The 27958-nt window shown below is 37.5% G+C and overlaps 1 protein-coding gene across 3 annotated transcripts; it reads left to right on the top strand.

Annotated features, from left to right (window-relative positions):
* Positions 1 to 46: 46 nt before the first annotated feature.
* arap3 (ArfGAP with RhoGAP domain, ankyrin repeat and PH domain 3) lies at positions 47 to 27744 on the top strand. 3 transcript variants are annotated; one of them, XM_056770173.1, is made up of 34 exons: positions 47 to 174; positions 10811 to 11820; positions 12280 to 12320; positions 12637 to 12719; positions 12808 to 12872; positions 13558 to 13776; positions 14617 to 14686; positions 15082 to 15202; positions 15287 to 15471; positions 15674 to 15780; positions 16031 to 16230; positions 17268 to 17353; positions 17457 to 17639; positions 18922 to 19063; positions 19167 to 19271; positions 19409 to 19562; positions 19647 to 19749; positions 19846 to 20044; positions 20189 to 20252; positions 21259 to 21422; positions 21536 to 21748; positions 21894 to 21999; positions 22081 to 22228; positions 22415 to 22483; positions 22561 to 22635; positions 22750 to 22867; positions 22958 to 23086; positions 24008 to 24141; positions 24250 to 24332; positions 24420 to 24455; positions 24590 to 24653; positions 24728 to 24871; positions 24965 to 25003; positions 26481 to 27744. In XM_056770173.1, the coding sequence occupies exons 2-34, from the start codon at positions 10880 to 10882 to the stop codon at positions 26919 to 26921; spliced, it is 5031 nt and encodes a 1676-aa protein (XP_056626151.1). In that variant the 5' UTR covers positions 47 to 174; positions 10811 to 10879; the 3' UTR covers positions 26922 to 27744. The 3 variants fall into 3 exon arrangements, with proteins under 3 accessions (XP_056626151.1, XP_056626149.1, XP_056626150.1); XM_056770171.1 differs by having other exon boundaries at positions 19406 to 19562; XM_056770172.1 differs by having other exon boundaries at positions 59 to 174; positions 10789 to 11820; positions 19406 to 19562.
* The last annotated feature ends 214 nt before the right edge of the window (positions 27745 to 27958 follow it).

Below are 27958 nucleotides of genomic sequence, written 5' to 3'. Positions count from 1 at the left end.
CTCGGTCTCTACTTTTCAGTGTCGCTGTTAACTCTGTAACCTCCGACACAACAATCATAACTATCAGCAGCTTAACACCGCACAACACGACAAACTTTCATCGGCTTAACACACAGAATTGGATTTATACACGCTACCCATATACAACGAGATATGTAACTTATAGCAGTTAAGGTAAGTTGCGATCCTTTTTAATTCAGAGTGACATTTGTCCGCTTCTGACAACTGTGTTAAATTATAACGGACAGTTGCATTAATGTCTGAATGGTGTCCGATGTTAAGCAGGACGTTTAAACGGATGCGCGTTGAATTTCTGCTATGAAACAGTTGAAATTCTTTCTTAATTTCCATAGTTAGTGATCTGAAAGGTTTTATTTAAGTTAGTCTTGAGTTTAAATATTACCCAGCAATGTGTTGACTGATCACATTATTTCCCTCACGTCGTCATGACCACCTCTCCCACACGAACACATATTTAGCTCTATTAATACTGTATATATATAATAAATACATGTATTATGTATAAAATATAGAATGTCTCTTTCCTAAATTTACTGTTGTTGAATGTCACAGTGTAGTTTATATTGAATTACATGTGCAGACCCGTGCAGACACCAGAACAGTGGGAGTCACTGGGGAATAACATGCTTTTCTATTTTGAAGGCCTCTGCAGGATCTATTTTCATTCAGTGTATTATTATGCATGCACAGAAATCCTCCACAAAGACGCTTTTTGGCAAACAAATAGATTTTCTCATGACCAATGTCTTTGTCAGTTTGTCCCTTTACTTTAAATGCGTGTGTTTAACTGAGCAGATTCACAAATGCAGATTAAGTTCTCACAACATGGACAAGTATTAATTATGATAAGTCTCTTGTTGCATAACCTGACCCGTATTTCCCTTCGAGGCTCTTCCTTAGACTTCGAGGAAATATCTTTGGACTTCTTCTGAAATGATAAGCGTCATTTTTATTTTATTTTAAACCCACAGTCCCAATTGTCAGAACCATCCGGTGTGACTCGTATGATCTCAGCCTATTGCTTGCATGAATATTTTGAGAAAAGATGACTCATGTTCACATGCAGGTGCTCTCAAATATAAATCTTTCCATTATCACAGGGAGAGGAAGTTATTCCTTATTTTTTGTACATGCATGCAAGTACGTTTATTTGCACAGAATATTTATTATATTTAAGGTTTCACCCTGGTCGTACCATCAAGAGATAGACCTCAAATATAAAGACAATGAAATGATCATTACATTAGTGCATTTGGCAGATGCTGTTATCCAAAGTGACTTACAGTGCATTAACGGTACACAGTTTGTCAGTATGTGAATCGAAACCCCACGCTGCAAGCCCAATGCTCTACCAAATGAGCAACAAGAACACAGAATGTTGTAGGTTATCTTTCGACAGTGTGCTGGTAGTGCATTGACGGAGCTGAGATCTCATTTGTGTTTGAGCAAAGGGTGCAGCATATTAATACACAAGTGTGTTCTGTCATCTAAACTACGCGGCCTCCACCAGTTGTGAACAAAGTCGTATTGTGTCGCACAATAGTGCTTCACTGTTATTTTTTACACCCCCCCCCCTCCTTGTTACACTGCATCCCAAAAGCGTCCTTGATTCCTGCGTTTCACAAATTGCTTTTGACTCTACAGCTTCCACTAATTGTTCATTCTGGAAGCTCTGGGATGTTTGAGTAGGATATGAGAGGGAAAGATGTTTTTCTCCTTTGCTTCTTTCTTAACCCACAAAACAAAGCAATCAGCAGATGTGGCCCAGTATAGTCTGGTAGTGGTGTGTTTGTTATAATATGCTAATGCAACAACAATTTAACACACAAAGAATAAAACTTGCATGTGCGTTCTCACTTTGCTCCCTTGAGATAGATTTACATTAGCTGTGGCTTTACTGTATAAACATACATTAGCTGTGTTAGTGCTTGTGCCATTTCTTAGATGGATTGCTAATGTCTTCACTTTCTCTAAAATGTACTAGATTAACAGAAGCTCTGTACTGGTGCTCTTCTGAGTCGCTGGGGCTTTTGAAACATTGTTGAAAATGCAAATAGTAATTTTTCCTCCTCGTCGGACCAGATTGCAACCCATTCGGGAATAAATCAGAAATTCTTTGGAAGTGTTTTCTTGATCATTGCGTAGTGAGAAACAAGCCCCTTCAGTTACACTATGGTTTGAGATAGCTTTGCTGTTCAAATGAGTTTCCTTAGAATAAATGTATAGTTTCTCAAACGGCATAAAAAATGTGCTTGTGTGTCAGATAGCATTGGTACTCAGGACTTCACCCAAAAATGAAAATTCTGTCATCATTTACCGACCTTCGAGTTGTTCCAAATCTGTATAAATTAATTTGTTCTGATGAACAAAGAGAAAGATATTTGGAATGCTTATAACCAGACAGATTTTGCTTCACATTGACTCCAATAGTAGGAAAAACTACTTTATCATTTTATTTTATTCTGTTGAACACAGAAGAAGATATTTTGAAGAATGTAGGACAGCAAACAATTTAGGCACTTTTGACTACCATTGTATTTTTTCCTACTATGGTAGTCATGGGGGATAAAATCTGTCTATACAGATTTAGAACAGCTCTTAGGTGAGTAAATGATGAGAGAATCTTTTTTCGATGAACTGTCTATGTAAAAAAGAAGAAACTTTTCCAGTCAAGTAATCCAAATTTGATTTCATGTTTTGCGCGAGTGGTTGTTATTTTGGGATGCCTGCCAGATATGCTAGAGATCTGAAAATCGAAATGTTTGATAACAGTGTCACAGGAAGAGAGATGTTGAGCTTGTGTACAAAATACTGAAGAAATCTTCAAAAAATCTGTTTACTGTTTTTTAAACTAATTTGTAAATACCATGCTGAAAGAATAACAGACAGAATGCTTATTTGTCAACCCCACTGATGTTAGGAGTGTAGAAATGAATAACTGTACACATTACAAAACCTCAATCATTACAAGAAAACATGCATCACCACTTTAATTGCATTTGCTAATAACCTCTGAATGGCTGGAATAGGAAATGCGCATGCAAACATATAATGTAGTAACCTTGCAATGCAATGCCAGTTGTTTCATTAATGGAGGGGCTCTAAACTCAGAATGATTATTGATGTCCCTACTCTGGAGAAATTAATTTCTTAGTAGTTTTGTCTTATTTTCAATCACAAATGTGTTCAAAGTCAAAGATAAGATACATTGACCTGGAAAGTACATGACATCTTGTTTTCTGAAAAAAAACCCCATCAAAATTGAGTTTCTGCTTAAAACAACCAAGAACATCTGTGAGTTGAGTAAGAAAAATAAACTTAAATTAGGGTTTATTGAATTAGGTTGAAAATTGAAATTAGGTATAACATTTTTCTTTTAATCATAAAGTTTTTTTTCTCCAGAAAACAAGACTAAAGATTACGTAATTTTTATTCATAAAATAATATACATTGATTAAAACATTTTCAGACATTTGGACTAGAAAACAAGACAAAAATTCTAATTTAGAAATTGCTAGTAACTTACTGTAGATTTATTTACTTTCCTTTTAGTACTGTTTTCAATTTGAGAAATCACTCGTTATCACTTGTGTCACCGGCCTAGCATAGGGCTGGGCAATATACTGGTTCATACCTAATACCAGTGTGTATTTTTGTTATGATATTACCGCTCCGTTTCGCTTAAAAATTGTGCGGAATGCGGCACAGTGCGACACTGTTTCAGTGGGGTCCCTTTTCACTGTTAAACTGTGACTGGCCATTCACACAGAATGCATCTTTCTATGCCGCGGTACTTCTTTATCATCATTTTTCTTTATAAACATGCGATAAACGGAGGCAGATGGATGTTTGCGTGCGTCTGGTTCATGAGGAGTAATGTTACGTTTTTCCCGGCGCAATGGGAGAGCGCACCTCAGGGCTGAACAGCTGCACAAGTATAGCAATTGCAAGCTCACATTAGGCCTACGTTATAATAAATATACTCACAAACAAACATTTTCAAAAATCGTTTGTGTTCCCCTCATATCTGCTCAATATAAGCATAAAATGTGATGTTATTTAGTCTGAACTGTTTCTCTATATGCTATGATGAGAAATAAGGTGATGCGATAGCTTTCCTCTTGCAAATCTAATTTAAGCCTACCATTAAATATGATTTCAGGAAATCACATGCATGTTTTAATGGTACAATTGTTACTATTTTGTTTTCAACCATTCATTTCTGGGTGGATGCTTCTAACTATTGAAGATATGAGCACCAGTGCTTCTAAGGAAATTTTTTAATTTTGAACCCTGTTCACTATTTATTTGCTTAAAAATTATGTATACAAGTTATGTTATTAACAACCATTTACTTTTTGATGACTCTTTTTGGTAATCTTTCCTTACTCCTACTACTTGATCTCAGCTCAACTTTCGACACTGTTTGTCACATGCTGTTCCTCAAGCGCCTCTTGTCATTGTCATCTCAGGAGTAACATTTTCTTGGTTTCACTCCTTTTTGGCTGACTGACAATATTACATTACCATGCCTTACTATAAATCTCCCACGGTCTTAGTCAAACAGGGTATACCACAGGGCTCAGTTCTTGGGCCAGTACTGTTTGTTATTTACATTATGCCGGTTGGTCAATTTATCCGCTGCCATGGTTTTCAGTACCACTGCTATGTGGACAATATTCAGATTTATACCTCCTGCGGACCTGACTCTGCACACCAAACTGCTACCGGCACACTCGTTTGCAATATATTCAAAACTCTGCCGCACGCAGGTTAATTTACACTGAATGGTCTGGCCATATTACCCCTGCTCTGTTTAATCTTCACTGGGTACCAGGGTCTCTCGTAATATCTATGAAATCATTGGTCCTATTTAACTCAGTGACCTAGTCTCTCCCTATATCCCCTCCCGATCACTTCAATCATCTGAAGGTAAATTACTATCTGTACCAAGATTTCGCTTGTCATCTCTGGGATGCAGATCTTTCTCTGTAATGGCTCCTAAACTTTTGAACTCACTGCCCCTAACTCTTAGAAAAAATTTCACACTGCATGAATTTACGACAAGCCTATCTGTTTAACCTATACTTCAGGTCATAATCCATTTACTTCTTAAACTCATGTGGTTGTACTTTATGTTAGCATTGCTATTGCGATATATAACTGTTATGGCACATGTACTGATTTGTGTTTTCTGCAATGACTGCTAGCACTGTTGAGGTGGTATGCAATTGCAATTTCACATGTAGTAACTGAGCGCCGGTGTAATCTGTCTGTATGATTGTCCATATTTACCTTGCCACTGTCCTTGTAAAGCGTCCTTGAGTTTGGGAAAGACACTACAAAACTACAACAAAGTTTTACAGTGTGGTCTAAGTTGATTTTGTTGTTCCAATTTGGTTACTTTGCCATGGTTGGGTAACAACAACCCAGCATAGGCTAATTTATAACCCAACGCTTGTTCTTTCCATATTTTACCATGCCATGGATTGAACCCAGCGTTTTTTTATGTTGTTATAAGGTTTATTCTCAACTAGATACTTTACTGAGTAAAGAAGCCGACTATGTCAACTGTACAAAACTGACATTTTTTGAAATGCGGTAAAAATGTACAAGTGTTAGAATCTTTTTCTTTCTAGTTTTACTTTATAATGTTTTTATTTTACTGCAGCTGCCGGAATATTACAGATTTTTGTAGTTTCGGCTAAATGTAGCATGTTGGAATCAGAGCTGATATGTCTATTTTAACATGGGGTGCCTGCTATTCAAATCAGTTTCCATTCATTGCATTGCACAATGCTCAAGGACATTTCTTACATTTCTTGATTTTGATAGCTGTGATGATTCCCAGTTGATTTGTGTATCAAGGAAATTATATTTTTTCCTCTACATTAGAAGGCAGGTGGGAGAGGGGCTTTGTTTGAGGGACAGCTTTATCCTGTGTACTCAGTTGTGCAGAGAAAACCCAGATCGGCCATCAAGATAAAAGAAGGTGGGGTGGAGAGGACAGAGCAGTGCTCTGTTTTTCCCTGCAAAACACATGACAAATGTTGTTGTTGGTGGTGGCCATCATCTTTACCTTCTCCAGACCTTTAGCTGCGAGAACAGGCCTGTCTGGGTTCATCTCCACACTTCTTAAGGTCATTCCTTATCTTCACAGGTCCCTTCCCCCGGCATCCCCAGGGCACACTTTGGAGGGAATGTGGTCACAGTGCATTGTCCATTTTTAAGCGCTGAAAGTTGTCCTATTTCCTTTAAAGTGTGTTTTTCTTTGGAGAAGTTAACATGACAGTGGTTTTTACTATATTTGTACTAGAAGATCCACTAAAGAGCCACTAAAATCTTTTATATTCTGTCCTCCTAAAATGGCGTGAGCCGCTGTGTAAGTGGGCGTCTATGGGACTTTTGCAAGCAAATCTACTGCTTTTAGAAGAAACGGCACCCCATTTCTCAGCGCAATGGAAGATTTTATCATTTTTTTCCCCCTTTATATCCAGAGTACAAATGGATTAGCGGTTTATACTTGGATTTCTTCCCCTTACAGGCTTTCTTGTCATTCTGTAGTAGAGGCACATACTGACTTAAAGTACATTTATATTTTTTCTCAGATCTGGTTTGCATCAGATCTGTTTCAAAATAAACACATCGATGATCTCATCTATGTGTAATCAAACCGAAATTGTGGTTTTGATCTTTCAACGTAACGGTTCTGTTTCCTGGTACACAACAGTGGCAGATTTGGTCACACATATGGCGCTTTTTGCTCTGCATAGTACTGCACGGTACCCTGGTGCGCCGTCGAGCAAACCAAATGATCATTGTCTGCTCTTTGCTGTAAGATTTCCCAAACTCTCTGCTATTTTTAGTAGTATTTTGTTTTGCTGCCATCCGCCATCGATATGGTCCGTTTCTCTTGTGTTGTGCGTGTGTTTATGTCACATGATGTCTCAATGATGCTACGGCAATAGAGGCGGCGCAACCATGACGATTAGGTTGCAATCTCCAGCCACTTTGAAGCGGTACTAAACTGCTGTGGAAAAGCAAACCAAGCCTAAGTGAGACGAACTGTACCCAGCCGAGTCTTACTGAACCTGACGGTACCATACAGTATACTGTAATTGTCAGCCACAAGCCTAAACAAAAAATGCAAGTTTGCACATCTCATGAATCGTGGCGACTGTATGGTTGAGTGTTGTTACTCAACAACGTGTGAATGTCTTTTTGTGTGAGGTCAAAAAATACTTGGTTAAGCATGTTCATTGCTCTTGGCCAATTTACAGTTTTGTTAAACTATAAGATATTTTTGCCACTGGTGGATGGCATATTTTATTTCGTGATGACAGGCTCTGAAGTGAGTTTTTCTGCATTGCTGTCAGGGGAAGGGACAACACCCGAACCTGTTCCTCTGCTTTCCTCAGGTCACACTTTATCAGTCAGCCTCACAAGCTTCCTGCCTACCCTCTCTGAGTGGGATCCGGTGAATCAGAGCGCCCAAGCCAAAGGTTAGCATCCAGAGTCCAGACAAAGGAAGAAAAGGATATGACTCACCATCTTTTTTTAACAGCCCTTAAAGTCTGCCTTTTTTTACTCAGTCTTAGTGCCGTTGAATGAAACAGACCCTGTTGATGTCATCCCAGCTTTTTAACTTTTATAAGTTTGAAGTTGAGTTCTATGGAAATTGACTACAAAAATAAGTCTGCATGCACAATTGCACTTAAGTACCTCCTGTTTGAGAGTCCTTCGAGCATTGTGCTTCCTTTGCGGCTTAGAGAGACAACCTCTGATGATGGTTCAACCAATCATCATGCCCACCCATCAGACTCCGCCCTCTTTAGTGTCATGGAATCTGGCGGCTCTGTTTTCTGGCTGGGTGCCATTTGTATCCTTGAGATTCTTGCAAGCCGAGGGTTCTCAAGTGCCGTCAACCTTTGGGACACATAATGAGGAAAATGTCTTTCTGTCGGGAACACATTATAAATGTTTATCGAATGTGTTCACACCGGGTCAGTCTGCAAGTTATGCCACCCTCTCTAAACAGATGTGGTCCCACCCACACAGATTTTTTCCCAGGCCTTCCCCAGTGGAGTCAGTTCTTTTCTCGACTTGTTGCTAGTTCCTGGAGACCTTATGTTTACCAGATTTTCAGCGGCATTGCTTCTGTGAATAAAGCCTTCTAAAATAGTTTTATGAAATCTTGCTGTATCGTGGTTCTGTGTGCGTGTGTTGTGTTATATCTTATGATTTGTGAACGCGTAGCCTAATATTCTAGTGTTTCTTCCAGGAGTGCTCATTTAAAAAGTACAGATGTGTTATTGCACGGTAGATGACTGTGCTCTTTGTTCCGTTACGGTGGTTTTAATAGTCAGGGAGTGGGGTCATGGCCTCATCTGAAAATGCCACAGTGACTCCATCTCATCCCCCTGAAAAATTGCTCTCTGTCATCAATGGCCATTGAACCCACTGCAACCATCACACTTGTCTTTTGTCTAAGAATTCCATTTTTAATTTATATTTTATATTACATTTAGTTATTTAGGAAGATAAGTGCAACTTCTTGTTAAAATAAACAACAATCAGTTATTTTACGCACTGTTTTATCGGAGTGCGTGCGACTGACCCCCAGTTAACCTCCGGTTTGTATGGCTAGTGTCTAATAATATAACTATTTATATTTTAATATTAATTTGTATTATTATTTTACTGTACAATAATTGTATTAAAACAAAACGATTTATTGAATTTTTGTTCTATGTTAATTTTATCAAATAAAAATTTGTTGAATGGTTCCTGTAGTTTGGTTGCATATAAACAAACTGTATGGCAGAGATTGACATCTAGCGTTTAGCTTGTTATCGTAGTCTAAAGTCAAAATATTAGAGAGAAAAGTTTTGGAAAGTAACGGTTCTTCTCGGTTTCTTTTGATTGTTACCAGAAATAATCTACAGGCACTGTTTTATTTGTGAATGTGTACCCGCAGTTAAGTTGGGGTTACAAAGGTGCAAATGTGCAGTAACGTTTGTTATTGATGAAATGTTTATATAAAAGTGTATAAAACTTTGTTGAAACTATCTTTAGTCGCAACAATAAGCTTAAAATTAGGTTTTGATCATTTCATCCATTGGGACAGATTTGACAGGAAATATCAGTTTGACGTCAATATACGTAAAGATGTAACTGTAGTAACCTGCAGTTTTATTTTTTAAACAGAGTTGGTGATAGAGAGGCAAACTTGATGGATTGCAGCTTTAAATGTTTTGTTATGCACTTTAGCAAATAAACCCTGATTACATCTACAGCACAATATCAGATTTCACTTTCTTCTGCTGAACACAACATATTTTTTTTGAAGAATAATGGTAGCTAAACATTGGCGATACCCATTCATTATTTGTAAAGACACAAACCTATGCAACTATACGGGCCCTATTTGAACAATCTACGCGCATGTTCGTGCACTTAGGGTGTGTCAGAATCCACTTTTGCTAGTTTAACGACGGGTTTAATGGCTGGCGCATCCAGCACAGGGTCTAAAAGGGTTGCTATTTTCTTAATGAGTAATGGGTGTGTTTTAGGCAAAACGTGCTGTAAACCAATCAGAGTCTTATCTCCTATTCCTTTTAAGAGACAGTAGTGCTTGCACCATGGCGGATTCGATATTTACACAGAGGAATTAGCAAAGACTGGACACTTTTCCAGAGAGGACACGCATCTGCTCGTGGGCGAGGTTAAAAAGCATGGGCAGACCATCTACTGAAAAAAAATGGTCAATGGTGCAATTTCAGTTGCCTCAAAATAGCAACGCGCCAACAATGCGCCCGAACACAACTCGTTTTCAGACCAGCACACACGGCCATGGGCGCTAATGCATTTGCTATCTAAACATCGTAGCGCAGAATGTGAAAATGAAAACTGCGTCGGGCTGAAACTAGTAAAAAAACATTTGCGTCGCATCTGGTGCCGTTTCGCGCTGAGTGTATGATAGGGCCCTGAACGCTTCTACAGAGAGGAAACGCATTTGCTTGTGCCAGAGGTTAATTCTCACGAGTGAACCATCTACAGGACAAGCCAGATTTTATATCCTATGTACACAATAATAATCTTTTACATTGTAATCCTTTTATTTTATATTTTGCATGTTTGTGCGTCCCTTTGTTTGTAAAAAGCAGAGAGTATGTGAATTGTGCACCCTTCTGTAGGCGCATATTACTTACGCGCTCTTTAAATAACCCCACAAATAAGACCAGGTTTCAGTCGGTCAGTAGCGCAGGCTATTTCAATTGCCAACGTGCCATCAATGCGCATGAACACCCCTCGTTTTCAGTCTAGTGCGCACAAATGGGCGCAAATGCATTTGCGATTTGAACAAAGTGGCGCAGGATGTGAAAATGATAGCTGCGTCGGACTGAAACTAGCAAAAAACCTTTGCATCACGGCTGCAATAGGTCCCTATGAGTACTGCTGTTGTTTGGTTATCAACATTCTTAAAAATATCTTCTTATGTGTTCTGCAGAAAAAAAGAAGTCACAAAGGTTTGAAATGATTTAAGTTTTTTGTGACCTATCACTTTAAGGCAAATTTTCAATGGGTGCTGAATTGTTTAAACAGTACATTTACATTTATTAATTTAGCAGACATGCTTATCCAAAGCCATCTATCAAATAAGAAAATATTTAACATTTTGTCTTGGACTTTAAATTTAATTTATTTTTATTTAGGTGATTAAGTAATGTAAATGTGTAGTAATTGGAAAAAATAACATATACACAGTATTCTTTGCTTGTTTTCTCAGATGAAAAACTGCTGCCGTCTTCTCCTGGACAAATCTGCTGCAGTTTTGCCTGCAGCCTAATGAGCACTCATGCACACCATGGCAACAATCGGTCCGTGCTCAGATGCAGAGGACCTGTTGGCTTCTATCCACCTCGAGAGGTATCTAAACCACTTCCGTCAGGCCGGCTTTCTCCTCGCCCGAGACTTCTGTCATGTGGACAATGTGGCCCTAAACAGGGTAGGAGTCACTGCCACCGGCCACAGGAAGCGGATCCTCAAACTGGTAGAGCACGTTCAGATGATCTGTCAGCATCAAAGGAAAGAGCCACTGCTAGATCGCTGTAATTCAGAGTCGGACATTCACGAGGTGACCCCTGTCAAAGCGGAGCCTCTCTCCCCTTCAGGACATTCTGGAACGTCCTTTGAAGCCTTACGTAACAGATCTGCCCCGAATCTTTGTGCACAAGTGAGACGTTCATTCTCTGAGCGCAGTACTACTGTTGTGAAGCCGGTACCCAAACCAAGAACTGTCTTCCACAAACTAAGAGAAGAAAAGATTTCTTCACCAAAAAAACATGAGGCACAGCCTTGCAGAAAGTCCTTGCAAGATTCACAGTTTTTAATAGCGGTAGATGATCAGAGTTTATTCTCTAATACGTCCAGAACAGACACTGTTAAAACGTCTACTGGATCACCGCAAAGATTTGCAGGGACCGATGGACCATCACCCCCCCTACCCCCCAGGTTAAATCGAGGAATCCTTCCCTCCACATTGAAGAGAATGTCAGACGAGGACCGGCACAGCTCCTCAACCCTCTCCACCCCCCCTGACTCTCCCTCCGGTTATCAGTGTTCTCCTTTCACCAACACACCCGGTTCACCCCCAAGTCCTCCCTGCTCAGGGCTGGAGATGGTCTCGAATGATATCTACTGTGGCACTTTATCAGACACCCCTCGCATGTCGTGGAGTCGCGCTTTACCCGTTCCCCCTCCGCGCCAGGAGGTCAGCCTATCTACTGAAAACCATAGGTAAATATTGTTTTCCAAAAGTGCTGTCTATTTTTTTAAGGGATTTAGGGACCTTTTTGTAATGTGTATTTACACACTAATATGTGAATAATTGGGATGAATTGTAGTTCAATGTTTAAATGTACTGTAGCTGTTCTATAAACGGTTTATTGGACGCACGTGCCGGACCGAAAGTTAACTCCCGGTCTGTGATGGTTATAGTATAACAATTTGTTTTACATTTAATATTCATTCATATTCATTCAAGTATTTTATTGTATATTAACTGTATTATATAAAATTAAAACCACTCAAAAGTTACTGATTCTTAGAGGTCTACCGGAAGTTACGTTTGGGCCACATAACGTTTATTTACGTTGTTGCCGCCAAAACCGTTTATTGGTTCTACAAGTATTGTTTATTTATGAGATTGTATCATGGTTCAGTCATTTAACAACAATTTTGTTTGTATTCTTTCAGCACTTTAAAAAATGTTTTTGAAACACCTGCAAGAATGTCTGGTAGGTTTATTATAACCACATAATTCACATATTATCATTCATGACTAGTTGTAGTTGTCTATTACAACTGGCAAATTGTTTTCTGTTTAAAAATGAACTCTTTAAAAATACATGTAATAGTTTCTGAAAATTAGGCTTATAATCCACATTTATTTTTATTTTGAAGGATATTGGTTTACCAATACGTTTTTATAAGGATATTGAGATATTTTACAGGAAAACAAAATAATGATTAAGAAAACATTGTTTTTGCAAAGTGAAAATTTGTTAATTACTCAATAAAAATGAATTACAACTTTTGGTCCGAACAACACAGCGCCTGCTGAGGAGGATGATGAAATGATCAACCCATACTGTGAAACAGTTTTTCAAAGCAAGAGACAATATCAACATTCAGAGGTGAGAGATACTTTGAAATAGAAGAAGAGTCTTTATTACAGAAGAGAAGAAGAATATAATGAGTTTATTGATGATTTAATATGTTTAGATTGAGAGGACCAAAAGTGAGGAAATGACTGGAACTTTAAATAAGGATAAATTAAGAGATGATGGGTAAGTGAACTTAATTACCTGCTTATAAGCAAATGTTTTGCTGTGAGTGTCATATACAGCTATTTATAGAGTATTGCCTAAAACAAAGAATTCTGTGACATCACTTCTTCAAGCTCTGGTGGTGTTATGTATATTATTTTGGGATGCAACGACAAATTTTTTTCCACCGATGGTTCCGAGTGATATCTGCTGATAAAGATTCTGAAGGCTTAATAATATTTCGTAACTTTGTAACTTTGCTCGTGATGTTATTTATTCTTATAATGACTATTTTCAATCATCATTCACCTATTCTGGTCATTCATCACTCTAAACCTGCATGAATTTAATTCTTTGAAACACAAAAGGAAAAGTTCTGCATAATATCCAAACAATTTCAAGAAATAAAAATAAATGGACAGACAGACACTAAAGTCACTTAAAACCCTGAGCTAAAAAATGTCAAGATCATCACATTTTTTACCTTTAATAACATCAATCCTTGGGTTTATAACAGAACAGCTTGGAGATGGTAAATTTCTTCTTTTGTGTTTCACGGAGGAAAGTTAAACAAGATTGGAGCGATATGAGAAAATTATTAAAGAAATGTCATTTTTGAGTTGAACAAAATATCTATTTGGGGCATAACTTTACATTTTTGAGCACTTTTATCAGTTCACACAATGTCCTTTTTCTGCTTTTACAGGCAGCGAAATCATTCTTGGTTGAAGCGTCTTGATTCTCCAGGTTACTGTACAGTGGGTGAGCCCACCCCGGCCGCTCACTCCTTCTCCCTTCCTTCTAGCATCTGCTCCAATGAAGCGGACGAGGACCACACCATCTCTCCCTATGCCAGTTTTACTTCGCTGTCCGAGCGGGTGGCACCCATCCTCAGCGGCTGGCTAGATAAACTCTCTCCTCAAGGGTACGCCTCAGCGGGTCTGCTGCTCTCCTCTCACCTCCTCACTTCCTGCTTTCTCCTCACAGACTGTTTCTGCCCTCTGTCTGTCCTCTCTAGCCGGTTTGTCCTACCTCATGTATTTGTCTGTGTCTCCCGCTGTTCCGTGTTCTGTCCTCTGCTTACCCTTTTCCAGTTTCTAGATTCACTTCCTTGTGGTTTACTTTCAGAATGAAGAACTTCAACACTATTGACGGCATTCCAAATGAGTAAAAATTATAAGACCAAATACATGATGCGTTAATTATGTTTTATTACAATACAAGTCTAATTTTATGCTATGTTGGTTTCTTAAAGCTTCCTAATGTTTTTTAATGTACACACAGAGTTATAAAAGTTTTGTTTTAGTCATAGAGTTTTTATGTTAATTTTAGTAATTCTTTCATCAATTTTGTTATATGCTTTTGTCATTTATTTTTATGTTGCTATATAAGATTAATTTATAATATTTTAGTTTTTGTTTAGTATTATAATTTTAGGAAGTTTTTATAATAATTTTTAGGTCAATATTTTATTTGATGTCAATAAACAGAAAATTTGTATTTTAGAAAACTATAATAACTTTGACAGATTGTATAGATTTAAAACTGAAAATCTGTAACTTTTGCCTGTCTATCTATCTCGGTTTCAAACAAAATAATTGTAGAGTACTTTTTATTCCCATGTCTTTAAATACAAGAGACATTGTCCCATGAAATCCCACCTGACAGCTTAAGTGATTAATCGTTAACATAGTACTTACTCAATACACGAAAGGATTTTTTACAGCGTCTGATGTAAAATCAAATCTGTGTTTCTGTGTTGTAGAAACTATGTATTCCAGAAGCGATATGTGAAGTTTGATGGGAAGAACTTGATGTACTACGGTAGTGAAAAGGTGCTTGTACACAAACAAACTCATGACGTGTGAAATCATATCATACATTTATCATTTGTTGTGATAAAATATGATCCACTTACCATGTCCAAGTTTTGCAACAAAAAAATGTAGGTTTTCAGACACTCACATACTCTGCAAGTTAATTTTCAGGTGCTACACAACCAGAAAGAACACAATATTTCTACTTTTTACACTCATTGTTTTTTCTGATGTCAAGGAGTAATACCTATCCTGCTTTTCCATTCACACACAGTGACTTTAAGATGTGTTATTTCACGAGATGACCTTTTTTAATCTGAAAACCTTCTGCATTTGAACTCCTGTTGTTTATCTGCCGAGGTCACACATGCTGGTACATTCCTAACCCAAATGTTTTTATTTGTTTCTCACAGGACGCTTATCCCAAAGGTGTGATTCCCTTAGCTGCGATCCAAATGGCCCGTCTAGCCAAAGACAACAAATTTGAGGTTGTGACAAGTCACAGGACATTTATCTTCCGTGCCGACAGTGACGGTATGAACCGCGTTTAACACCTTTCTGTTGTTGACTGAAAACATTGACATTGCAGCTAATAATTTTAATAATGTCTCCTTGCAGTCCAAAGGAGCAAATGGTGCTGCACATTGCAGGAGCGAGTGAAGGAACAGCTGGTTTTTGGCCGCCCACGTTTTGGCCCCGGCAGTCACTGCCAAAAGAGCGGTTTCCTGGAGCTCAAAGGAACCAAGTCAAAGATCTACGCTGCCATTATAATGGAGCAGATCTGGTTGTACAAGAGTGAGCAGGTGATGGGTTAATGCTGTTAGTGACACTATGCTCTTGATTCTGGTCTTTTTTATCTTATTACTGTCTGGTTTGATGTAATTTTGTTTAGGGGCGCACACACTCTGCTGACTACTACACTCATAAAAAGCCCTGTATTGTTTTCCTAATGTGGTTTAATGGTCTATTCTCCCTTAAGTGACTTGTGTGGTATGTGCTCTGCAGTGCTTTAAGAATGGGATTGGAATTACTGTAATTGATGCCAGAGGTGCTACAATCCGTGATGGGAAGGGCAAGAGCTTTGATCTCATTACACCTTATAAAACCTTCAGGTAAATCACTTAAGTCACGCTATGCTTGTCTGTTAAGTAAGCTTGCTCTTGTTGCAAATACTTCTTCCTGATTCTTAAATATTGCATTGAATTTAAAGGGCAATTTTAACCCTCTTGTATATGACTCTTTCATCTGTGGAACGCAAACATTTTTTTTTTTGAGAAATGTCTCAGTGGTTTTGTCTCCATAGGGACAATTAAAAGCATCTTCGGGTTGGAAGTATTAAGCAGGTTGTGTGTTGTCTATCAGCTTCACGGCAGAGTCAGATCGAGACAAGAGGGACTGGATGGAGGCCATGCAGGAATCTATAGCAGAAACACTATCTGATTATGAGGTGGCGGAGAAGATATGGTCCAACAGATCTAACAAAATCTGCGCTGACTGCAAAGCCATCAATCCAGACTGGGCGTCCATCAATCTCTGTGTGGTCATCTGCAAGAACTGCGCAGGTGTGTGTGTGGTTGATGTGAATCTTATCAGCTTGATGGCTTATTTGTCATGATGACTTATTGTGCAAAGACTATCTTGACGGTGTTGACTGTTTTACTGTTTTACTAATTAATATTCATTTATTTTAATCACCAAAACATGTCATATGAAGCGTCCCACTTTTTGTGTGCCGTCTTGGCAACCAAGGTTTTGCCTCAAAAATGTAACATTTCATAAAATTGTTCAAAGTTTTCACACAGAATTGTGTAATGAGCCTTCAATATGTTAATTTAAACACATTTTTTGATTACATGTTTTCCATGTTTTTCTTTTGTTATTGTTTTTTTCTTCAGAGACGAAAGGTGAGCTTGATTTTGATGTGGAGGTTTAGAAACCTGTCAGTTCTTTGTTTTTGTTTTCACCATGAGGAAATAATAATGTGGCATTATGAAAACAAACTAGTATTTAAAGTTAGAATCTCGAAAATGAATGAAAGTTAGTTAGTTATAATCAGGACTTGCTAAAAAGTCAACAAAAGTGGGAAATATGTAATATTTTTATATTCAAGACTGTGATAATAAAATGTTTATAATTTTTTAAAATTATATATTTTCATAAAACACAACAGTGACATTATGTAAACAAACCAGCATTTAAGGATTAATAATCTGAAAATAAATAAATAATTGCTTCTTAAGATCAAGCAGGGAAAATATTAATATATATATATATATATATATATATATATGACAGTTTTTATGCACTCACATTTTTATCCTCTTAAGACATTTTTGTAATTTCTATAATTGATGCAAAACTTTATTTTGTAGCCGGTTCCTGGAAAGAGTTGTGTAATGGCAAAGCAGCATCTAGGATTAATGTGGATGCTGTTTAGAGTTCTTAAGCTCATTTGGAGAGTTCATGAGAGGTCCAGCATGTCGTATGCGACAGATAAAAGTGGCTCAGAGGCACCATATCAGGAAGTCATTGTGGGCCAAACAGAGTGAATGGTGTTTGGAGAGTGATGTGATGCCTCTTTTGTTCTGTTTGCCCACAGGCCAGCACAGAGGTCTCGGCACAATGGTGTCGAAAGTGCAGAGTCTGAAACTAGACACCAGCGTGTGGAGCAATGAGATCGTTCAGGTGAGGGTGACCGGCAGTTGTGAGACCCTGATATTCCTTCTCTGTTTTTTTTTCAAAATTGACAAATGAGGTCAACTTGAACCCTCGTTCTCATGTGTTGTAGCTCTTTATAATGCTTGGCAATGACAGAGCCAATGAATTCTGGGCGGCCAAACTTCTTGCGAATGAAGAGCTGGACTGTGATGCCTCTCCAGAACAGCGGAGGGAATTTATTACCCACAAGTATCGTGAGGGCAGATACCGCCACCCGCATCCCAGTTTTAACACCCAGGAAGAGCTTCTTAAGGTAAAGGATGTGTCTTAAAGTTGCAGTAGTAAAATTAGCATGATGAATTCTCCAGTTCAGACAGAGGATGGAAATACCGAAGTAAAACCTAAAACCACTGTTGTTGGTTCAAGTCATGCTTATGAATATTATTGAGTAAACTACAAATTAAAAATCAAATGCTATTAATATATAGCATAAGCCCCATTTAAAATAAGGTGTTTTAGTATAGTTATTTTAGATTTTAGTTTTAATGAGATTTTAAAGATAGTTCAGCCCAAAATTCTTCCATCATTTACTCACTCTCTTGTCATTTTAAACCCATATTACTTTCTTCTGCAGAACGCAAAAGAAGAAATTTTGAAGAAAGTTGGTAACCGAACAGCACTGGCACCTACTATATTCACTTCGATTGTATGGACACAAAACCAATGCAAGTGAATGGGTGCCGGTTAACAACATTCTTCAAAATATCTTTTTATTTTGATGTTATGCGGAAGAATACAGGTTTGAAATGACAAGAAAGTGAAAAAACTGCGACAGAATGATTTTCTAAAATTATATATATATCAATGAGTTTACCACAAAAATTCTTATTTTCATGCCTAAGATAGCAGAAATTAATGAAATTTCTAAAGGAAGAGATGCAGAAGGTATAATATTTTTTTCAATATTATTCTTCAAAACATTTTATTGACTATGAATTGTTCTTTGTCAGACCAGTCTTTATAAATACATTTTTGAATGAATTAAAAAGTATTCTTTATAATTTATTAAATTGATTTCTTATCCAATATGACTAACTCTTAAAGTCACAGATATTCAGCAGTCAAAAGGGATTTCCCAATAGACGGCAATAACCGACACCATTGCGTAACCCTCTTTCACATGAACCAAGCCTTTTGCGCAGACAACAGCGAGGTCATATTTTCGTCAAAGCCGTATAACCCCAAACAATGTGCACAAATGCACAAATCCGTTTCCTCTTTCCACCACAACAGCGAACACGACAACTTTAATTTTTCCTTAGGTGGAGCAGCAAGGACATCCTTTCTTAGTATATCCAAAGCCATCCTAAGATTATGCCAGCGGACAAGCCAAGATTTGTGTGTATTATTCTTCATTTCAGGCATACCCCTGAACAGGCAGATGGATGTGCTGTGAATTGTAAATAATTAAGAAAGCTAAAAGCACTACTGTGAATAAATGGGTTTTTGGAGGATTGAACTCTTTTAATGTCCTTTGGCTGAATGTGCTGTTATTGGTGCATTTGTTTAAGTGCATGTGTGTAATCGCCCCGCAGGTCCTGTGCACCGCGGTGACCGAGCAGAACCTGCTGAAAACAGTCACTCAGATTTTTGCAGACGCAGAGGCCCTGCGACTCTCCAACGCGAACGGAAATAACAAGCGCGTGTCTCCACACTACTCATACACGCAGTCTGCAGGTATGATGACATCACAGAACTTCCTCTATCACTATTTCGCCACAGCAGAAGTGTCAATTATATTTCGTAAATGACGTTTTTATTGAATCTTGTTTTGATGCAGATTCCTGCGTGTATGATGAGATCATGCAGGCCATCCTGTACTCGGGCTTCCTTTACAAGTCAAGCTCCCTCAACAAAGGGACATTATCTCGCAGAACCAGAGACGGTAGGCGAATGTGCCAAGCACAAGCCAATTGGCAGAGTTCAAGGAGCAGAATGTACATCTTCAGACAAAAATGCCTTTTAGTACCCACATAGTGTAGCTGAGCCGTTCAAATCCTGTTGATTTATTTTCTTCAGCAGATTTTCAAAAGTACTGGTGTTCGGTGGAGAAGTCCATCCTCTTTTATGAGTCCGACAGATGTCATGAGCCCAGTATGAAGATCGATGTTAAAGACATCATCTGTTTAGGAGTCAGCAGGCCCGACTCCATTAACAACAGCGGCTTTATTGACAAGTGTGTTTCACATTCACAACTGATTGTAATATCTTACATCACAATTTTACAACATTCCTAATTTATTCCTTTTGTTCATTTCAGATTTCGATTCACTTTCGAGCTTTACCTCACATCTGATAAACTGGTCCAGTTTGGCCTGGAGACTCCGGATGCGTTGCACAGTTGGGTGAGAGCGATCGGGAAGGTAAATATGAATCAGTGGGGCTGTGCTCTCTACACACAGGAAATAACTTTTCACACCAGTGCACTAGAGCCTGACCGATGTTTTAATCGCTGGCAGGCCACCACCCCTCTCAGCTGTCACTGCCTGCTGGCGCGAGAGTTCGAGCGAGTGGGCGTGCTGCGATACAAGGCCATGCTAGACCCACAGCAGTGGAAAGAAGGCTTCTTTGTTCTGCAGAAGTCCAACCTGTTCATCTGTCCTGGAAATGACGGTGCCGCTGAGGATATCATAAACCTAAAGCGCCTCCAGGAGCTCAGTGAGTCTGTTACCTCAATCACCTGATAGTGTGTTACACAGATAATAATGCTTCTCAATTCTTTTTTAACGTTGCTCTGTGAGCAATGAAGTGTTACTTTAATAGTATGTGTTTATGCATCTTTGTCTTGGTTTAAAAATCAAGGTATTGCATCAGAAACTGAGAACCATGAGAAGAAGGACATCCTAGTTCTTGTTGAGAAAGGAAGGTGGGTGTCGGTCTTTATTTATACACTTTATTAACACATCCAAGTTGCACTTTACATGAAATCAAATAGTTCTTCCCAAAAATGAAGAATAGTTCTCTAAAACAGTAGGAATTTCATCATCCTTTATTCACCCTAATGGGTTTGTTTTTGCTTTGTTTATAAAAAGGCAAAATAACAAGCAGAAATGGAAGCTAGAAAGAGGAAAGGAGACAATATAAATAAGTCTATTAGTAAATCAATTTGTTAGAAAAAATACTTATGGTGACTATGTTATTTACTGGTATTTTACAGTCAGACGTGTTTCTGTTTCATGGCAGTATGTTGGGATGCAATGAAGAATCAGGGATTTACTTACAAAAGGAATGGAGACCAAACCTTGTTGAATGCATCGTTTTGGATTTTATAGACGCTATGAGCATTAGACTTTTTCTGTCTTGTTCAGATGTTTAGCAGGTTGTAGTGTTGATGTTACAGATGTTCTTCTTCTACACAGCAAAAGTGAATGGAGATTGACATAACACCAAAACAATAGCTGTTGTATGACTTTTGTGCTGTATAGACGGTTTTATAGGATGCACACGCTGGCCCAATGTTAACTTCTGGTCTGTCTTTGGTTATAATATAACATTTATTTTAGATTTAATTTATATGAGCATTTTATTGTATATTAATTGTATTAAATTAAATTAAAACTACTCTGCAGTAACTGATTTCTGGCAGAGGTCTACCGGAAGTTAGGTTTAGGCCACATAACGTTGTAAGTTGTTGCCGCTGAAACCGTCTATAATCAGATAACTTTATTTTAATAATAATAAAGTTAAATGAAAGCATTCAATTCCTTCATTGTTAATTATATTTTCTTTTAAATGTGCATATCAAATATGTCTAAATATCCAGAAATGTAAATGTGATTTGAGAGCATCAGGATGAGTTAATAGTTTTGGGTGATCTATTTCTTCGAGTCCCGTTTATATTAATCATTGTCATGAAATGGTTTTGTCTTCAGGACTCTGCATCTGCAAGGCATGGGCCGGACAGATTTCTCTCTGTGGTACACAGACATCCAGAAAGCTGCGGGAGGAAAAGGAAACACCCTTAAAGACCAGCAGCTGAGCAGAAATGACATTCCCATCATCGTAGACAGCTGCATTGCCTTTATAACGCAATACGGTAAGACAGACTGATATACATTCCCTGTGTTCGATTTTAAGAAATTCTACTCCGTCCAAATCAATAATTTCATACAGAATGAAAATCAAAACGATTTTATCTGAACTACACAGGTTTGGGCCATGAGGGTATATACAGGAAAAATGGTGCCAAGTCCAGAATCAAACTTCTCATGGACGAGTTTCGTAAGGATGCCCGGAATGTGAAACTCCGTATCGGAGACAATTTCATCGAAGACGTGACCGATGTGCTTAAGAGGTTCTTCCGGGAAATCGACGATCACATATTCATGGCTGATCTGCACCCCTTCTGGAGAGAAGCTGCCAGTTAGTACAGCTTTCATTCAGACTTTATGAAAAGAGAAAATGATCGTGAATTTGTAATGCATCACATACCATGTTGGTAAATCTAAATGAATAAAACTTTTTAAATATTGTGAGTTATCTCAGTGATTTGTTATACTATATGCAGAGACACCGCAAAAGACACAGCGTTTGGACCGATATAAAGAGCTGATCCGTGGTTTACCGCGAGTCAACAGAACGACATTAGCGGCGCTCATCAGTCACCTCTACCGGTCAGTCAGATCCCATCTTCTTTTCCAGTTCGATCCCACCAGCGTCTCTCACTTTTGTCTGTCTCTGTCTCCCTCTCTCAGAGTACAGAAGTGTGCTGACCTGAATCAGATGTGTACTAAGAACCTGTCCCTGCTGTTTGCTCCAAGCTTGTTTCAGACGGATGGGAAAGGAGAACATGAGGTCAAGATCATAGAAGACCTCATTGATAACTACTTATATATTTTTGATGTAAGTGGATCATTTTAGAAAATGATTTGTGTTCTCTTGTTTATTTATCTTTAGAACAAACCATCAAGATGCATTCTTGTACCATTGTACATTTTGGTACTCTTTTGTCAGTGGAATATATTTTAAATTAATAAAATTGTTTCATTCATTGTTATTCGTCGTTTAACCTCTCCTTTTATTGCTTAGATCGATGAGGAACACCAAACACAGATTGAACTGGAAATCAGTTTGATCACCACCTGGAAACACACTCAGGTACAGTAAACCAACCTGCTATTATTTCTGTTAAAATTTCACAAACGTTAAAATGTTGTTTTCTGTGTTTTCTTCAGCTCTCACAGGCAGGGGACCTGATCATTGAGGTTTATCTTGAGGAAAAGATACCAGACTGCTGCATCACGTTAAAGGTAAGATTATAAAAAAACTTTACTTCTTAAGCTGCTGTTGCAAAACACAACCACATGGTGGCAGATACAAACCATTGATCACATAAAGTCATGCCGGTTTTGCTTCTATGACAGGTGTCACCCACAATGTGTGCTGAAGAGCTGACCAATCAGGTGCTGTTCATGAGAAACATCCCTGCAGGGGAGAAAGACGTGTGGATGACTTTTGAGGCCATTGAGGATGGAGAGCTTGGTACAAAAATACAAAAATTTGGAATGAAAAAACATACAACTATATTTAAAAAATACAAATAAAGATAAATGCAGGATGTTATTTTCACAGAGCGACCTCTTCACCCCAAAGAGAAAGTTCTGGAGCAGGCCCTGCAGTGGTGTAAAATGGCTGATCCCAGCTCAGCATATCTGGTGGTGAAGAAGGTGCCCAGAGGAGAAGCAATAGACATTTTCACAGGTGAACTCAACACCCGTTTCAGACAAGTGAAGAAATAAAAATTAAATAAAATAAAAAATAAAGTTACTTGCGAAAGTATTCAAATTCCTTCGTTTTATTCACATTTTTTATGTTGCTGCTTTATGTTAAACTAACTTATGTCCAGAATTATAATAGTTTTGATTTTAGTTATTTACTAATATTCAAAATTAGCTTTTATTTTTAGATTTTTATGTTAATTTTTAGTTAAAGTTTTAGCAATTTTTGTATTTCCTTTTGTCGTTTTATATATATTTTTTAATATTGCCATGTAATATTAGTTAGTTTTTATTCTAGTTTTATTTTAGATTTTGTTAATTATTATAATTTTAGTGCTTTAAACTTATTCAGTTTATTTTTGAGGAAACATTTAAATTTTTACTTTGGTTAAGTTTTTTCCAATAATTTTTAGGTCCATATTTGATTTCATTTTAAACAGAAACATTTTTAAAGTTTTAATTATAGTAAACTAAAATCCCCTTGCTTTTGTCACATCAATCACTCCAGACACGATAATGAAAAACAACTTTTCAAATGTATAAAAAAAAACGACTTAAAAAATTGCACAAGTGCTCAAACCCTGTACTCAGTACTTACTTAAAGAAAACTTTTCTATGTTTATTTTTTTATTAATAGTAGTTTGAAATAAGGCAGAAACATAACAAAATGCAAGCTAAATGAAGGTATTTGAATACTTTCACAAGCCATTGTATAACACACAAACAAACATATTACATTTTAGACATCATATTTTAAATGTGTGTGCTTTAAATTAAAGCATTTTAAATTGTAGCATTTAAGCATAAACTTGTGTACATGTTGCATAAAGAACACCAACTTTGTATTTTCTGTGTTGTTGTTTTTTTCTGACATTGTGTCTGTTCTCTATGTTGTGGTTCACAGCCTACAAGAGTGATATAGTAAAGTCTGGAGTTCTGAAGTGTCGGGATGAGCCGCCCAAACTCCTGCAGGGAAACAAATTCCAGGAGCGATTATTTCAAATTAAAGACCACAAACTGCTCATGAAGGACAAAAAAGTATGTTTAAAGTACACAAGCAAACTCTTCTAACTCATTAGAAGTTGTAAAACACATAACTGAAGGCAAAAGTTTAAAATGTAATTTTATATCTTTTCAACTTCACAGAGCATCAAGCCAGAGAAAGAGTGGCAACTGAAGACCTTGAAGATATACATGGGGATAAAAAAGAAACTAAAGCCACCCACAATGTAAGATGCATATCTCAAAAGTAATAAGAACCCTTTCATAAAGGTAGAATATTTAACTACAAATAACCAAAATTATTGTGCTTGCAGATGGGGACTCACTGTGATATTGGATAAACAGCAAATGTAAGTAACAACAATAAAAGTGACATTACACAAAAATGTGTTGCAACAATTTTTGATGCATACAATATACTGTATATAATACAATGCTATATATATATAATGTCACTCAAGAATGACTCTTTCTGACCTAACAGGTATCTCAGCTGTTCCTCTGAAACTGAATCATGGGACTGGATGACAAATTTACTTAAAGCACAGGTACAAATATACTTTGCACGTAGAGTAAATGCTTACTTTATTCAACAATAACAATCAATTTACATTTTTCTCAGAACGATGACCTGCGCCCGCCTGTGATGAGACGGCACTCTTCCTCTGACATTTCAAAGCAGAAATTCGGCACAATGCCACTGGTGCCCATCAGAGGAGAGGAAAGCAATTCCAACTCCACCATGCTCTCAGCCAACCAGACTCTGGTAGGGCACATGGGCGTCCTCTAGTGGTTCAGCATATTCATTACAAACTAGTTTTACATTTTAAACTTAACATTTGTGTGTGTATTTTTGCAGAGGAAGCTTCACACGAGAAGGGCACTTTCAATGTTTTTTGTAAGTATTTACTTTCAAGATTTTTTTTTGACCTCTTCGGCTTTCACGGCAATGTTGCTTTTCAACCCAGACTTAGTCACAGTTACTCAGTTTACAGCGGCTGGTCAAAATGAAAAAACGGGGGTTTAGAAAGTATCAAATTGCGTCTAACAAGCTTTTGAGAGTTTAGGAGTACGTTTCACAAAACAAGCTGTACTTAATTGAGGAATTCCCTTTGACTTCCTCTGTTCTTCCACCCAATTCCTATTGGGAAACCAGGCTTCCTGATATGACAGGATGCGTTTGAGGGAAGAATGCTTCTGCTGCATTGTTCTGCAACTGTAGCCTTGAGGGAAGGAGGGATCTCACTTCACCTCTTGTGTTTTGGGAAAAATGCCACTGCCTCTGGTGCGTCCCAGCCCAAAAGCCTTCGCGAGCAAATTGTCTGCGGGCTTCACGCTTTTGTTCTCTGTGTATTCGGCAATTATCTTGATGTTGTCGCTCTGATACTGAGACAAAAGTTTGAAGTCAGAAAAGGAAGTAATTTGTTTTGGACATTGTTCAGGGGTGAATCCTTTTCTGTGTAGGTCCGGATAAACACAAATACTTTTGTTGTTTGCATAATGCTAGATCATTCACTTGATGTTTAGATGAGGTGTTTTCAGGTGGAAATAGTCACTGGTTTGGTCGTAATCTAAAACCACACGGTTTAGCATTCGTTTCTTTGGGGATTTAGGGATTCATTCAAACACACAGACACCTTTGTGTACACAAGGAATGTGAGCCTGCTTGTGTTTTAATAATCTGATTGAGTTATAAAATCTGATTGAATGCCCATTAATTTGATTGACATTGAGTCATACCGTGATAAATCAACCAAATTTTGGCTACAATTTTCTAATTTGTTTTGATTTGATTTCTTCCTGAAGAAACACAAACATATTACATGCATTTTCTTATAATTTTTTATATAAGGATTTGGATTATTATTTCTATTACCAGAAATTTGGAGCCAAAATTTTACTTTATTTATGTGCAATAAATCTTGAGTTACAGGCATGCAAACTTTGAAAAAACAACATCTTTAAATTAAATTATTTGAAGTTTTTCAATATTTAAATAAAATCTAATATTTTGAGCGATGGTGTATATATATATAAATTATTTGTTTATATATACATTTATATAATTATATATACATTTATTGCGTTACTGAATTTATTGGATTATTGTGATATAAACTTAAATTGTGTTGTACTGTACAACCATGTCCACTACTGTGTGCACATTTTTTTTGCAAACAAAGATAAGAATCAAAGGTAATTTTTGTGCAATTTTACATTATGACAAAGATACTCTTGATAGCGCTTAGCTTATAACATTCCTTTAAAAACATCCCCAAGCACTATCAAATCATTGTAATGTATAACTTTTTATGTCTATTTCCTTGCCTATTTCCTAATAGGCTCCTTTATATTTCTGCTTTTTTTCTATCCAGCCCATGAAGATGCAGCAGGACTCATTTGAGGAGCGCATTGAAAGTCCCGAGCCTTTGTATGAGGAGGTGGGCGACTTTGGCCTGCAGGTGCTCAAGTCTTTAGAAACAAGTTTCCTATCCAGCACCCCTGCTGTGACACAGGAGGTGCCAGCACGGCCCGACAGCCTCGGACAGAGGAAGACTGCCTCCCTGGATCGCATGGTTGGCTCTATCTCGGCTCACACTCTGAGCGAAGAAAGTACCTTGTCCTCTGGTGAATCTATAGACATTCTGGGACAAGAAGATCCCGGTGACTCTCTGCAGGTCACTGGCAGGCCCAGGTCCCATAGATCATGTAGCCCATGTAGTCCCCAACAAGAAATGCTGTTACAGGAACTCTCCACTATGTTCATCAAGAAACCAGAGTCTAAAAAGCAACACACTACTGAGAACCTTTTCTGAAAGCACAGATTATTAGAATAGTTGGCCTAGATTGGTCCCAAATGCAAATTTGCTTTGGAAATTTTAATTTATCTGACTGATATTGGATAGTAAGAAAGCAGCATTAGCATGGTTTGATTATTATTGTAAGTACTGTGCCAAAGCGAACACCAAAATTAAGATACAAGTCTATAAAACTGCTATAGTTGTTTTTAAAAAGTGGGTTAAATGTGCTTTGCCTTGTGCATCTCTTTGTCTCACTAAACTGACATACCTCTCAGCATTTTTCAGCCTGTCACCATTTGACAATAAGGTTTATATGTCTTTTTATTGTATTAGTTTTACCTAAAGATGTAATTACTTTTGATTTAAATTTAATAACTGTTTTATATATTTTGTACTGTTTCTTGGCTCAGTATTGCAGTGTTTTCTGTATGACAGTAAGACGTGAATCTTAATGCATACTGTGTGTATTACATAAACAGTAGTCTTGTTAAAACATTTATCTTGGTGTTCCTTGGCTTCATACAGAAAATTAAATGACTGCTGTTTGTGAACATTTCTCCTGAGACTTCAAACTGTTTTTATACAGTTTATTGTATTTATTGAATTATTTATATAGACTATTTGAAGTATGATCAACCACAGAAGTGAAGGCAATTGAAAAAAATGAAGGCAATCACTGGAATTATTTTCAGGTTTGACAATAGAGGGCAGTATAGATACAGCACATCCTTTTCTGACAATCTGCTTCAGCATTTTCCAAATTTCACTTCTCTTTAAAGGCATTTATTCAAGGCATGTATAAAGTCTAATAACAAAATAAATATCTGATTTCACCACAGCCTTCTCTTTTATTTGATCAATGAAATTTCCCTGTTTTTTCAAACCTTTGTTTTTAATTCTCTTTATAAATAATTGTAAACTGCCACTGAATACATTACATTTTAAACACATTGAAAGAGTTTTTTAATTAGATGCGTGATTTGCTAGTTATGAGTATCATGAAATTCAAAGCCTCACTCAACCTAATGTGTCATCTGTAGAGCTTTGATGGA

This window comes from Triplophysa dalaica, chromosome 16 (assembly GCF_015846415.1).
Source record: "Triplophysa dalaica isolate WHDGS20190420 chromosome 16, ASM1584641v1, whole genome shotgun sequence".
NCBI lineage: Eukaryota > Metazoa > Chordata > Actinopteri > Cypriniformes > Nemacheilidae > Triplophysa > Triplophysa dalaica.
The sequence above is the reverse complement of the archived record's forward strand: the minus strand, read 5'-3'. Positions and strand labels throughout refer to the sequence as shown.